The following is a 13314-nucleotide window of genomic DNA, read 5'->3' as shown; positions in this document are numbered from 1 at the left end:
GGCAGCATACTTTATGGGGAGAATGAAAGAGAAATCTAGGACTTAAAGGGGTATTTCCATCTCCAAGATCCTATCCCAATATGTAGTAGGTGTAATAGTAATGTTAGCAAATATCTCCAATTATAAATGTAGTATATTTTTTCTGATTCACTAGGTCTCTTTCCTCATGTGCAGGACCTTAGGTATCCATAGTTACGTCCAAGGATAAAGACAGATAGCTAGTTGCTAGTGGTCGTAACCATGGATACCTAAGGTCCTGCGATGCCTGCACATGAGGTAAGAGATAGTGAATCAAAAATACTATACTACATTTCTAATTGGAGAAATCTGCTAATATTACTACACCTACTACATATTGGGATAGGATCTTGGAGATGGGAATATCCCTTTAAGCAGGAGGAAAATTACTGTGTAAAGGCTGAAAAGTTGTGAGATCTGCTCTTCTGTGACCCAGACAGTAATTTAAGTTTTGTTTTTCCTCCCCCACCCTCTTTTTTGGGGGTGGAGGTGGTGGCAATTAGAAGTTCTGCTATGGGGCCCCATGATTTCTATGTACACCCCCAACAGCAATGAATGCTTTGTAGAGTTAGATATTTGAAAAAAGCAAAAAGTGGGACATGGCTTTAAGGCTTTTGGGCTGATGTTGCACATTTGATTGACTGGTAATAATATGACTTCTTGTACTTAATGCTGTTCTGCTCCCATTTACTAGACACTTGCACTGTCCCGGATTAATATCACCCAACCTATTAAATCTTCATTTTTAGATACTCGGTTTTTGAACACCTTTTGCTTACTAAACTGTATATGAACATGTGTGCCCATAAACAAATGAAACATGAAATAAAAAACTTCATTTTGCTTTATTTTAGGTAGAAAAAGGTCCACATTCATTTCATTCTTCATCAATCATCAATCCTTCTTTTTCATTCTCCGGGTCATCTTTTCCTCCATTGCAGCAATATGTCTTTCGCTCTTGGCACGTTGTTTTTCCATCTCTGCTTCCGGATGCATTCATTCACCTCCTCTTCTTCTGCTCTTATGTCTTCAAACAATCCTGTTGAGAAAATGTCAAAAAATGTATTAATATGGTAATGTGATATAGATACTAAACAATGGTTATTACATGTGTCTTGATTAGATGGGTTAGATACACAGCTCAACAGTGTCACATAGGATAGGATTAGATACACAGCTCAGAAGAATGTATCATGCAGGATAGGATTAGATACACAGCTCAGAAGAATGTATCATGCAGGATAGGATTAGATACATTGCTCAGAAGAATGTATCATGCAGGATAGGATTAGATACACAGCTCAGAAGAATGTATCATGCAGGATAGGATTAGATACACAGCTCAGAAGAATGTATCATGCAGGATAGGATTAGATACACAGCTCAGAAGAATGTATCATGCAGGATTTGATTAGATACCCAGCTCAGAAGAATGTATCATGCAGGATAGGATTAGATACCCAGCTCAGCAGACAGTATTACACAGGATTGGAGTAAATACATGGCCCAGAAGGGAGTATCAAACAGGATAGGATTAGATACCCAACTCAGCAGATAGTATTACACAGGATTGGAGTAAATACATGGCCCAGAAGGCAGTATCAAACAGGATAGGATTAGATACACAGGTCAGAAGAATGTATCATGCAGGATAGGATTAGATACCCAGTTCAGCAGACAGTTTCATACAAGATTGGATTATAAAATTGAGTGGGATTAGATACATGGCAGAGCAGCCATTTGAACATCTTACCGATGATATAGTCCACACGCATTGTGTGCTGTGTCTTCCTCCACCGATCATAAATGTGTCGCCCATGCCTTTCAGAGGCTTCAATACACTTTTTTAGCGATGGGAACTCCTTCTCTAAAGTTACTGGATATTTTGTTTCAAATCTTTTAAATTCTTCATCCTTGGAACTCAAAGGAGGAGGAGAAGAGTCTTTATGGTTCTCGTTCACACAGTCCACTTCCATTGCAGCGCTGTAAAATATAAATGTTTTAGTAACAGATCACATAAGAATAGTCAACCTGATGCAGCGAGGCTGGAGACAACCGCACCACTATTCACATACTTACCTTGATGTTGAAGCTTCCTCTTGAATTTTTCGGGTCAAGTTTGATGCTCGGATCAGCATGTCCATAGTGTTTTCCCGATAAACGCGCTCCGCAGTACTGTTGCTATGTGCCAGATACTTTGAAAAGTGATCTTTATCAATACTTTCTTTACAATTTGCAGCGACAAATGTTTCTGCCACCCGTCTCGCTATCTGGCTGGTTACTGGCTTCAATCCAAATCTGTATAATAAAAGAAAATTAAGTTAATCATCTTATTATGACCATGTAGACTTATTAACTAATAGTTTCTATTTTAAAATACATACTTGGTATGAAGTCTTGCAACATCATTTGAAACATTGTAGATTTTTTCTCCAGATGATGAAATAAAAAATCTCTTATTTTCCTTGTTTGGCTTCAAGAATGTGGGCCTCACTTTATCAAAGTAGATATCAAACCACTGGAATAGAAAATGAAAAAAAAATAAAATAAAGAACGACAGAGAGAGAGGGGGCACAGAGAGAGAAAGGGGGGCACAGAGAGAGAAAGGCATACAGAGAGAGAGGGGGGCACAGAGAGAGAAAGGCATACAGAGAGAGAGGGGGGCACACAGAGAGGGGGCACAGAGAGAGAAGGGGGGCACAGAGAGAGAAAGGCATACAGAGAGAGAAGGGGGCACAGAGAGAGAGGGGGGCACAGAGAGAGAGGGGGCACAGAGAGAGAGGGGGCACAGAGAGAGAAAGGCATACAGAGAGAGAGGGGGGCACAGAGAGAGAAAGGCATACAGAGAGAGAGGGGGGCACACAGAGAGAGGGGGCACAGAGAGAGAGGGGGCACAGAGAGAGAAAGGCATACAGAGAGAGAGGGGGGCACAGAGAGAGAAAGGCATACAGAGAGAGAGGGGGGCACAGAGAGAGAAAGGCATACAGAGAGAGAGAGGGGAGCACAGAGAGAGGGGGCACAGAGAGAGAAGGGGGCAGAGAGAGAGGGGGGCACAGAGAGAGAAAGGCATACAGAGAGAGAGGGGGGCACAGAGAGAGAAGGGGGGCACAGAGAGAGAAGGGGGCACAGAGAGAGAGGGGGGCACAGAGAGAGTGGGGAGCACAGAGAGAGAGGGGGGCACAGAGAGAGAAGGGGGGCACAGAGAGAGAAAGGCATACAGAAAGAGAGGGGGGCACAGAGAGAGTAAGGCATACAGAGAGAGAAGGGGGGCACAGAGAGAAAGGGGGGCACAGAGAGAGAAAGGCATACAGAGAGAGAAGGGGGGCACAGAGAGAGAGGGGGGCACAGAGAGAGAGGGGGCACAGAGAGAGAGGGGTGCACAGAGAGAGAAAGGCATACAGAGAGAGAAGGGGGGCACAGAGAGAGAAAGGCATACAGAGAGAGAGGGGAGCACAGAGAGAGAGGGGGGCACAGAGAGAGAAGGGGGGCACAGAGAGAGAAAGGCATACAGAGAGAGAAGGGGGGCACAGAGAGAGAAAGGCATACAGAGAGAGAAGGGGGGCACAGAGAGAGAGGGGGGCACAGAGAGAGAGGGGGCACAGAGAGAGAGGGGGGCACAGAGAGAGAAAGGCATACAGAGAGAGAAGGGGGGCACAGAGAGAGAAAGGCATACAGAGAGAGGGGAGCACAGAGAGAGAGGGGGGCACAGAGAGAGAAGGGGGGCACAGAGAGAGAAAGGCATACAGAGAGAGAAGGGGGGCACAGAGAGAGAAAGGCATACAGAGAGAGAAAGGCATACAGAGAGAGGGGGGCACAGAGAGAGGGGGGCATACAGAGAGAGAAGGGGGGCACAGAGAGAGAGGGGGGCACAGAGAGAGAAAGGCATACAGAGAGAGAAGGGGAGCACAGAGAGAGAGGGGGGCACAGAGAGAGAAAGGCATACAGAGAGAGAAGGGGGGCACAGAGAGAGAGGGGGGCACAGAGAGAGAGGGGGACACAGAGAGAGAAAGGCATATAGAGAGAGAGGGGGGCACAGAGAGAGAGGGGGGCACAGAGAGAGAAAGGCATACAGAGAGAGAGGGGAGCACAGAGAGAGAGGGGGGCACAGAGAGAGAAGGGGGGCACAGAGAGAGAAAGGCATACAGAGAGAGAAGGGGGGCACAGAGAGAGAAAGGCATACAGAGAGAGAAGGGGGCACAGAGAGAAAGGGGGGCACAGAGAGAGAAAGGCATACAGAGAGAGAAAGGCATACAGAGAGAGGGGGCACAGAGAGAGAGGGGGCACAGAGAGAGAAAGGCATACAGAAAGAGAGGGGGGCACAGAGAGAGAAAGGCATACAGAGAGAGAAAGGCATACAGAGAGAGGGGGGCACAGAGAGAGAAAGGCATACAGAGAGAGAAAGGCATACAGAGAGAGAGGGGGGCACAGAGAGAGAAAGGCATACAGAGAGAGAAAGGCATACAGAGAGAGAGGGGGGCACAGAGAGAGAGGGGGCACAGAGAGAGAAAGGCATACAGAGAGAGAAGGGGGGCACAGAGAGAGAGGGGGCACAGAGAGAGAAAGGCATACAGAAAGAGAGGGGGGCACAGAGAGAGAAAGGCATACAGAGAGAGAAAGGCATACAGAGAGAGAAAGGCATACAGAGAGAGGGGGGGCACAGAGAGAGAGGGGGCACAGAGAGAGAAAGGCATACAGAGAGAGAGGGGGGCACAGAGAGAGAGGGGGCACAGAGAGAGAAAGGCATACAGAGAGAGAGGGGGCACAGAGAGAGAAAGGCATACAGAAAGAGAGGGGAGCACAGAGAGAGGGGGCACAGAGAGAGAAAGGCATACAGAGAGAGAAAGGCATACAGAGAGAGGGGGGCACAGAGAGAGAGGGGGCACAGAGAGAGAAAGGCATATAGAGAGAGAGGGGGGCACAGAGAGAGAGGGGGGCACAGAGAGAGAAAGGCATACAGAGAGAGAAAGGCATACAGAGAGAGGGGGGCACAGAGAGAGAAAGGCATACAGAGAGAGAAAGGCATACAGAGAGAGAGGGGGGCACAGAGAGAGAGGGGGCACAGAGAGAGAAGGGGGCACAGAGAGAAAGGGGGGCACAGAGAGAGAAAGGCATACAGAGAGAGAAAGGCATACAGAGAGAGGGGGGCACAGAGAGAGAAAGGCATACAGAGAGAGAAAGGCATACAGAGAGAGGGGTGCACAGAGAGAGAAAGGCATACAGAGAGAGGGGGGCACAGAGAGAGAAAGGCATACAGAGAGAGGGGGCACAGAGAGAGAGGGGGCAGAGAGCGAGGGGGGCACAGAGAGAGAAAGGCATACAGAGAGAGAGGGGGGCACAGAGAGAGGGGGCACAGAGAGAGAGGGGGCAGAGAGAGAGGGGGGCACAGAGAGAGGGGGGCATACAGAGAGAGAAGGGGGGCACAGAGAGAGAGGGGGCACAGAGAGAGAGGGGGCAGAGAGAGAGGGGGCACAGAGAGAGAGGGGGGCACAGAGAGAGGGGGCACAGAGAGAGAGGGGGCAGAGAGAGAGGGGGGCACAGAGAGAGGGGGGCATACAGAGAGAGAAGGGGGGCACAGAGAGAGAGGGGGCAGAGAGAGAGAAAGGCATACAGAGCTGTAATATACTTACGCTTTCCTCTTCTTTAGTTAAAATGACTGTTGCCACCTGATTTGCCGCTGTCTTGTGCTCATACACAGTGATACCTACATGATCCTTTTTAGTTATTCTATCTTTCCACTCATCGACCTGTAAGATCAAAAAACAACATACATTAATTTAAAAAAACACAACCCTCCATCATTCATTTACATAAGCAATACAAAGCTGAAAGCTCCTAACCGTCATATGCTGAACGACACCAGGTCTCTGCAGCTTTCTGACAATGATAAGCGCTTCCAAATACTGAAGAATTGTCAGTTTTTCGTCCACATGTAGATTTCCCCCTTCTTTTGCCAGCCTTAAGACGTGCATAAAAGTAGGTTTTGCAACTGTCAGGATGTTTTCTAGCTGCTCCGGTGTCTGAGTTCCATATCTCAAACATTTCTGTCTGTGAAAAGAAATAGGAATGAGAATGGATATTGAATGAATGAATACGTAATTGAAAAATGTGTTTTAGACCAGTTTTTTCACTTACTTCTTTGCCACATTTTCTTTAGATATCCCTTTGCTGATCCTCTTTTGGAACACACCCAGTTGATCAACGAAGATACAAAGTGCATCATAGACCTTCTTGTCTTTGTGTATCAGATCAGTGGAGTTTTTCATATAGTCAAGAAATCGCTTCAAACTTTTTAAATAATTGAAGACAGTCTGATGAGTGTTGCCAATTTCCAGAAGCTTTGAAAAATATTCATTAGTCTTCTGGATGTTAAAAACAAAGTCCATTGATGGCTTATCATTGTCCATAAAATACAGGAGACGAGCAACATTCTCGGCCTGAAAATGATAATTTAAAATATAATTAATAATAATGAAACCATGACTTATAAATTAAATAATGAAAAACTGCTTAGGTTCTGAGGTAAACACAAGAGCTTAAAGGCCCCAATGCAAAGTATGGTCACCCCATCATAATTTACTGATATATATACTATATATATATATATATATATATATATATATATATATATATAGTGAATAACATAGGATCATGGATATATACTGACTAGCTGTGATCTGTGATACCCCAATATATGGCAGTACAACCAGTTCATATATAAATGCTTACCATGAATATACACTGACTAGCAGTATATAGGGGTGGAGAGTGATTGGTTACACTGCCATATATAGAGGTATAACCTGTCTGTGTATATCCATGGTGATCCCAGATATAAAATAACTGGCTGTCCTGCAGTATATAGGGGTGCAGTATTATTGCTGCTAGTTTTCTTACCTCCTGTTTGGGCCGCTGGACGGATAGGGTATTTGAAAGGTAGTTTACAAAGCCGGAGAGAAGTTCTGCCTTCAGGGAGTGCTTCATATACATGTTAGAATCTGACATTTTTTTCCTCAAGGAGTTGCTCCATAAAATCTTGGGTTCACTTGCTTTTGTCTCCAGTGATGAGTTTTCCTTTTCTTCTTCTTCAGGTTCACATTCAGATGCCATTCCTGTTTCTTCAGTTATTTTTTCATCAGTGTCTTCTTCATCTGAATACATTATCCTGATATCATCCTCTTCCTCTGTAATTACAGTGTTGCATGTTTGTGGGCTGTGACAAAATAAGAAACAAGTTAAAGGTACATTTAAAACAAATGCATCAGACATTTATGTCTGACTGTGATGAGCATAATGTTGTTTTATCAGCATATTGATACTGCGCATTTTCAATTTATATATTTGGCATATGTTAGTATGAGACATGATATATAAAAATTTGGAGTCACTAATATATTCATCTTATTTTCTGATATATGCTGTAATTAGAGTGATTACCATGAAAATGGAATTTATTATGTGCAATATATCAATAAAAGTTGCTGAAGAGGGAAGGGATTAATATAGTTCAGGGGTGGGGAACCCTCGCCCTCCAGCTGTGGGAGAAGTACAATTCCCAGCATGCCTCAACTGCTGCAAGCTGCTAGGGCATGCTGGGAGTTGTAGTTTTATAACAGCTGGAAGGCCAAGGTACCCCACCCCTGATATAGATAGATGGGAACTTAAAATGGGAAAAAAACTAAATAGAATTTAAACAATTGTATTTGTCCGTTCACCTCTGCCCCATTTTAACATTATGTTTAATAAACCTTGATGTCCTTTGGACAGGAGCGCCTATGTGTTTCATACTAAATGTTTTATTCAGACATTTGTAAAAGACTATAACCATTTCTATCTATGTACACACAGATCTATTTCTAGATATGAATGAGTCTTGGAGATAGAATGTCACTTACCATTTCTTTTTATATCCAGGGTTAATTTCTTCTCTACATGGCGCGTCTTCTTCACCAACAGTCTGTATTCTTTCCTGGATGCTTGATGCTTCTGTGCTTTTAAAACCGTTATTCCTGAAATGACCAAATGCACAAATTATTATTAATCATTTTTTTTACTTGTTATAAAAGGGAAACATTATAGATTCTACATGACAAACCTTGGCAGAAGAGGCTTATTGTAGATTATAAATCCACGTCCCTCAAGGAATTTAAGGACACTATCCAGACATTTGCTATCACACACCAGGTTGGAAACCTCTCTGTAGTCAATGGCGATTCCTTTGGAAGCTACGGCCACCAAGTTGTTTTTTGCTTTAGCAAGTGTTGTCTTTATTTCATCTTCGCTGCGGAGCTTCATGCATTTTCTGCGCAGATGAGTAGACAGGATATTATCTGTTTTGAAACAGATAGGGCAGGTCATTGGAGTCCTATTGTGCCTGTTTAAAAATACATAAGAAAAGAATTTCATCTACTTAGAAAGAATTCTGCATGACATTGGTAAGCAAAGAATTATGAAAAGTCAATCTACTTACACTGCTGATTCCATATCTGCTTCCGATGTGTCTAGAGTTGAGTAAAGCTTTCCAAAAAGCTGCTGGAGTCACCCTACAAGAGGCCAAAAACACAGAAAAATGACCAGAGACCAGTATCAGAAAGAGCTGAGAGCCAGATTCCCAAAAGTGATCTGAAAAAGTGTCCTCAGAAGCTGACTTATATACAGGAGGGGACCATACCTTCACCAATTAGATTGCTCCCTTAAAAGTCTTTTAATTCATGGCTTAGTTTTACATCTGTTATGAATGAGTCAGATGTCAGACTGTCTGTGTGTATCCTAATAGATAATTAAAGGTATATAGTGTCCTTGGCAATTAAATAAATGTTAATTAATAAAGCACAAGTTTAAAGAAGTGGTGGTGTAAATGCTGGCCAGTATTTGTCTATGAGTGTGAAAAGCAAATAAAAGTGTGAAATTCAAATGTTACATTTGAGTTGCTACTGTTGCACTATTCAGGTGTGAAAAGTACATTGCATGGCTGGCTCCGGCCTACTCTCTACCATATAAATATAAAATACCATGACACCTCAGTTTATCCAGGATAAAGTGTCAAAGCATAATGCAGGGCTCAATTGAGGGATAATACTCACAAGTAAACAAGGTTTTCAGCATAGCATTAAACCCCATCCTATGCTGAAAACCTTGTTTACTTGTGAGTATTATCCCTCAATTGAGCCCTGCATTATGCTTTGACACTTTATCCTGGATATACCATGGTTGATTAAGGCTAATTATAAAATCTTCTTCATAATTTAGATATAGTCCAGTCATTTGGGTCTTGACTTATATACTATATATAACTAATACTTTGTGTTGCAACTCTAGCTATTTCTTGATACTTTGTTACAAGGACTATCCCTTTATGTACTGTAATGGTCTTAAGCCTAATATTAAACCGATATGAGATATGGGCCATGTTTTAGGATATCTATTATTGATATATACATTTGTAATTTATACAAAAGGGTTTTTGCAATTGGTATTGGAAGGCTTCTGTTTCCTAAATGACCTTATATGTGATAATTTTTAAATTACCTTAATAAAAATATTTTTATTCATTTATTTATGTATCTTCCTTGAGCTTGAGCTTATGTGGCTCTAGTCTTGGTGTTGTTTGAAGGTATGTATCTACATAGATTTAATGTTATTTTATTATAATAATTTAATATGCTTATTTTCTAATTCTTGATTCATTGTATATCTCCAGGCAACCTTCCATTGAAGAGGCTCAGTCTGAAGGTGAAGTCAGTGAAGCGGCTATGCAAGTTCAATTTATTAGCAGTGTAAAGTCCTTGGACGTCTACCAATTAGCTTTGCAAGATGGTGATGTGAGCGGTGGTGACAGCACATTTCATATCGTGATCAGCCTGGTTTCTGCATTGACTTGTGAAGGTAGCTGGCACACATCATGCCCTTGCTCCCTTGACAATCTGATGCTGTAACCAGGTGCAGCTTGAGGCAGCACCAAGCAGGTTCCATCCTCACCTGTGTGCCGCCAATAGTTTCTGGGTCCCCCAGGCTTCTGTAGTTCTTCATGTTCATAAAAGGGTATGGCTGACATCACAGTGGGACGTCAGCCATGTCCTATCATGGACAGGAGATAGGACTTTACATACTACTTTAAATTTGCCATAAATTGCTGTGGTCTGTGTTGTGTATTTTAAAAGCAATTAATGACATAGAAACATGTCTGAAAAAGGCTCATTAATTGATGTAGTAGAAGTATGTATGTATGTCGGACCTGGGGAGGGAGATGCAAAGCTGTATGTATGTCGGGCCTGGGGAGGGGCATGCTGTATGTATGTGTGTCAGACCTGGGGAGGGAGATGCAAAGCTGTATGTATGTCGGGCCTGGGTGGGAGATGCTGTTTGTGTGTATGTCGGACCTGGGGAGGGAGATGCAAAGCTGTATGCATGTCGGGCCTGGGAGGGAGAAGCTGTATGTATGTATGTCGGACCTGGGGAGAGAGATGCAAAGCTGTATGTATGTCGGACCTGGGGAGGGAGGTGCTGAGATGTGTGTCGGACCTGGGGAGGAAGGTTCTTCGCTGTGTCGGACCTGGGGAGGGAGATTCTGAGTTGTGTGTCGGACCTGGGGAGGGAGGTGCCGTACTGTATGTCGGACCTGGGGAGGGAGGTGCTGAGATGTGTGTCGGACCTGGGGAGGAAGGTTCTGCGCTGTGTCGGACCAGGGGAGGGAGATTCTGAGTTGTGTGTCGGACCTGGGGAGGGAGGTGCCGCCCTGTGTGTCGGACCTGGGGATGGAGATGCTGTGCTGTGTGTCGGACCTGGGGAGGGCGATGTGAAGTAGACTATACTGCATTCTACTATTTCTTTTTAAAGGACACTATAGCAGATTTATCCTAAACCTCCCCCTATACAAGCAGCTAATTAACATTCAATGTCTTCTCAGAGAATGAAGCTTCAATACAGAAACACACAGCCCCCCTCCCCCAGCATTGCCATGCACTGAGAGCAGACTACACTGCCATCTACTGGTCATTTATAAGAATCCACCATAGCAGATTTATTCCCACAGTACATGCTGTTCACTCTGGAATATACAACAAAATACAGGATAGAAGTGAGAATACACTGTAAGGCTGAGTTCATATCAGTTATTGTAAGCCAAAACCTGGAGTGCATGAAAAAGACAGAAGTGGTGACGTGGGAGGCAGGATTTGTTACTTCAGGTGGCTGCACCCCAAAAACATGTCTTCTCAAATGGACCCCAAGATGTGAATGTAGCACAAGATGTAGCACAAGATAAGACAAGATGTAACAGCAGAATAGTGAGTGCAGCTCTGGAAGTGACAGAAGGATAAGACGTGATGTAACAGCAGAATAGTGAGTGCAGCTCTGGAGGTGGCTAGAGGATAAGACACAATGTAACAGCAGAATAGTGAGTGCAGCTCAGGAAGTGACAGAAGGATAAGACGTGATGTAACAGCAGAATAGTGAGTGCAGCTCTGGAAGTGACAGAAGGATAAGACGTGATGTAACAGCAGAATAGTGACTGCAGCTCTGGAGGTGGCTAGAGGATAAGACATGATGTAACAGCAGAATAGTGAGTGCAGCTCTGGAAGTGACAGAAGGATAAGACGTGACGTAACAGCAGAATAGTGAGTGCAGCTCTGGAAGTGACAGAAGGATAAGACACAATGTAACAGCAGAATAGTGAGTGCAGCTCTGGAGGTGACTGGAGGATAAGACGTGATGTAACAGCAGAATAGTGAGTGCAGCTCTGGAGGTGACTGGAGGATAAGACGTGATGTCTTATTTTGCAGTCACCTCCAGAGCAGCATTCACTATTCTGTTACATGATGACACAGAATAGTATTTATTAGGTATTTTATACTTAATAACCTCCAAATTTTACTGGAAAGGCATTTTGATTTGCTATAGTCCTTGGTATGGATTCTAAAGTAAGTTAGTAAAGTTTGCAGAAGGCTCAGTAGCTCATTAAAAGAAACTGGACATTTGTAAAACAAAAGGAGGAATGCAGCCATTGTCTACCTTACAAGTGGGTGAGGGGAAAAAGAGGGGTTTTACACCTCATTAACAGTGCTAGTCAGGACTACTGTACGCTACTGCCATCTTCTGGTCATTTATATTTACTACAGCTTCTTAGTTCATGATGACACCTATTTTGGTTTAGCAGTGTTGCTGCCATCTGCTGCTAATTTAGAGTGACTACAGCATCTTAAATTATGGGATTAGAAAAGGGACAAACACCCCCATATTTTCAAATGTAAAACTAAACATTGAATTGTACACAGGGATGGAAACATTCAGCAATTTCAAAAGATTTGGAGGACTATTGTCATGTGTATGGAATTGCGCAAATAAGTTTGGCGCAGTAAAATCGTATGTAAAATGCAACATTGTGTCACACAAATGCACACTGCACAAGGTAAGAAGCACATTTAGAAATTTAAAAACATTTGGTGCAGTATTGTCATGTGCACGGAATTGCGCAAAACAGGTTTGGCGCAGCAAGATTGAATGCAAAACACAACATTGCGTCACACAATTGTGCATTGCACAAGATAGGAAGCACATTTAACAGTAAAAAAAACTTTGGTGCAGTATTTTCATGTGCATGGAATTAAGCGAAACAAGTTTGGCGCAGTAAAATTATACGAGAAACTCAACTTTGTATTGCATAATTGCTCACTGCACAGGAAAGAAAGCACATTAATCAACTTGAAAACATCTGGGGCAGTACCGTCATGTGCACGGAATTGTGCAAAACAGGTTTGGCGCAGCAAGATTGAATGCAAAACACAACATTGCGTCACACAATTGTGCATTGCACAAGATAGGAAGCACATTTAACAGTAAAAAAAACTTTGGTGCAGTATTTTCATGTGCATGGAATTAAGCGAAACAAGTTTGGCGCAGTAAAATTATACGAGAAACTCAACTTTGTATTGCATAATTGCTCACTGCACAGGAAAGAAAGCACATTAATCAACTTGAAAACATCTGGGGCAGTACCGTCATGTGCACGGAATTGTGCAAAACAGGTTTGGCGCAGCAAGATTGAATGCAAAACACAACATTGCATCACACAATTGTGCATTGCACAAGGTAGAATGCATATTTAGTCATTTAAAAACATGTGTGGCAGTATTATTGTCATATGCAAGGAATTGAGCGAATCAAGTTTGGCGCAGTAAAATCGTATGCGAAACACACTTTATACAAGACAATTATGCACTACCAAAGGGTAAGAAACACAATTTTGGCAGTATTGTAAAAAATCTGAACATTGAAATTTCTGTCTATACATCTATAAAGCAG

The 13314-nt window shown here is 43.1% G+C and overlaps 2 protein-coding genes across 2 annotated transcripts; both read right to left on the bottom strand.

Moving 5' to 3' along the window:
* Window positions 1-911: 911 nt before the first annotated feature.
* Window positions 912-6411, bottom strand: LOC141244123 (uncharacterized). Its single transcript, XM_073668987.1, has 7 exons — window positions 6151-6411; window positions 5856-6063; window positions 5646-5762; window positions 2403-2536; window positions 2098-2316; window positions 1772-2001; window positions 912-1057 (listed from the first exon to the last, which is right to left on the bottom strand). Exons 1-7 carry the CDS (start codon window positions 6399-6401, stop codon window positions 939-941), a joined length of 1278 nt encoding a protein of 425 aa, XP_073525088.1. The 5' UTR covers window positions 6402-6411; the 3' UTR covers window positions 912-938.
* Window positions 6412-6499: 88 nt separating this feature from the next.
* LOC141244122 (uncharacterized) lies at window positions 6500-8499 on the bottom strand. Its single transcript, XM_073668985.1, has 5 exons — window positions 8486-8499; window positions 8111-8389; window positions 7911-8024; window positions 6913-7228; window positions 6500-6532 (listed from the first exon to the last, which is right to left on the bottom strand). The coding sequence occupies exons 1-5, from the start codon at window positions 8497-8499 to the stop codon at window positions 6500-6502; spliced, it is 756 nt and encodes a 251-aa protein (XP_073525086.1).
* Window positions 8500-13314: the final 4815 nt, after the last annotated feature.

Source organism: Phyllobates terribilis, unplaced genomic scaffold (assembly GCF_046119375.1).
Source record: "Phyllobates terribilis strain yellow unplaced genomic scaffold, ASM4611937v1 Scaffold_1482__1_contigs__length_276138, whole genome shotgun sequence".
In the NCBI taxonomy this organism is placed as follows: domain Eukaryota; kingdom Metazoa; phylum Chordata; class Amphibia; order Anura; family Dendrobatidae; genus Phyllobates; species Phyllobates terribilis.
The sequence above is the reverse complement of the archived record's forward strand: the minus strand, read 5'-3'. Positions and strand labels throughout refer to the sequence as shown.